General features: G+C 55.7%; 1 protein-coding gene across 3 annotated transcripts in view; it reads left to right on the forward strand.

Moving 5' to 3' along the window:
- The first annotated feature begins 218 nt into the window (after nucleotides 1-218).
- Nucleotides 219-1271, forward strand: part of ELOVL6 (ELOVL fatty acid elongase 6) — a 136307-nt gene continuing 135254 nt past the window's right edge. Inside the window, exons 1-2 of one of the 3 annotated variants that reach the window (XM_010858535.1) lie at nucleotides 219-248; nucleotides 917-1037. In XM_010858535.1, the coding sequence (XP_010856837.1) occupies nucleotides 955-1037 (83 nt within the window). In that variant the 5' untranslated portion in view covers nucleotides 219-248; nucleotides 917-954. Of the gene's footprint in view, nucleotides 249-547; nucleotides 1038-1271 lie in introns of those variants that run through there. The other 2 variants (XM_010858534.1, XM_010858533.1) reach the window with 2 other exon arrangements.

Consider the following 1271-nt stretch of genomic DNA (forward strand, 5'->3'; position numbering starts at 1 on the left):
CAGTTGGTCCAGTTCTCCAATCTGCTAACTTCCTTACCCCCTTCGTTTCAGTTCACTATCTCTCTGCTGCTGCACTACCTCTACCCTTTCCCATATCCAAACCCTCCACCTAACCTCCCTCCTCTTCTGGCTTCTAGTCACTCTCGACTTTCTGCCACCTTCGCCCTCAGCATCCCCAGCGGGCACGTGACTGGGGGGCTCCGCAGACCGGGCCCCAAGTTACCTTGAGTCAAAGCCAGAGCTCGGCGGTGAGTGACCTGGAGGGTGCGGCAGGGGCAAGGAGCCAGAAAATGCGTTCGTTTCACGTGGCATCTCAGCGCAAATTTGCCTGGAATTGTTGGCGAGGAAGCGGGCAGGTTTTATTATTTACTTATAGCCTACGTGCTATTTTCGCCCTGGGGCTTCGCTTGGTTTTCAGAAACTTCATTCAAAGGCCAGGCGAGGCGGCCCACGAGGTCGGGACAGGGCGTTGTAGATGACCTCAAAGCTACTTCCTCCCCCTCCTAGCCCTTCCTTCCCTCCCCTAGTCACCTTTGCATAAACAAAACTCCCCCCGGGGCTAGAGAGGTCTTGCTCTCTCTTGCAAAGGGTTAAGATTTGTCGGATCGCACGAGGGGGAGGAGATTCCCCACAGACAAGTAAAAAGGGTGATGGACAAACGTGCGGGCACTAAGACCGCAAGGCATTCATTTCCTCCTACGGTGGATGCGGACGCCGGGAGGAGGAGAGTCCCGGAGAGAGGAGCTGGGAGCGGAGGCACAGGCAATGCTCAACCCCGACTGTAGCTGAGAGAGGCTGGGGGAAACCGGTTGCCGGAGATCGACCGGCGAGGGGAAGACCTTGGGGGGTGGGTGGGGGAAACAGACTGGAGAGCACTCGAAATCTAGCGCTTTACAGATTATTTTATTTTGTGTAGAGAACACGTAGCGACTCCGAAGATCAGCCCCAGTGAACATGTCAGTGTTGACTTTACAAGAATATGAATTCGAAAAGCAGTTCAACGAGAATGAAGCCATCCAGTGGATGCAGGAAAACTGGTAGGTGATGCTTTCGTGTGATACTGTCCCCAGGAGCCCCGCGCGTTTTCCCGGTGTGCCTTAATGTCGGTACTCCCTTTCTGGGGCGTGAATGGGGCGAGGAATCGCGGGTAGCGGGAGCGGATCGCTGAGTTCCCGGGTCTCCCCGGTGCAGGAGACCTTGGAGCTGCATGAAGCGCGTGAGTCTGTGGGTGCCCCTGGGTGAACCGTGGCTACACATGCATCTTTAACATA

The sequence above is a fragment of the Bison bison genome, unplaced genomic scaffold, assembly GCF_000754665.1.
Source record: "Bison bison bison isolate TAMUID 2011002044 unplaced genomic scaffold, Bison_UMD1.0 scf7180017864389, whole genome shotgun sequence".
Lineage (NCBI taxonomy): Eukaryota > Metazoa > Chordata > Mammalia > Artiodactyla > Bovidae > Bison > Bison bison.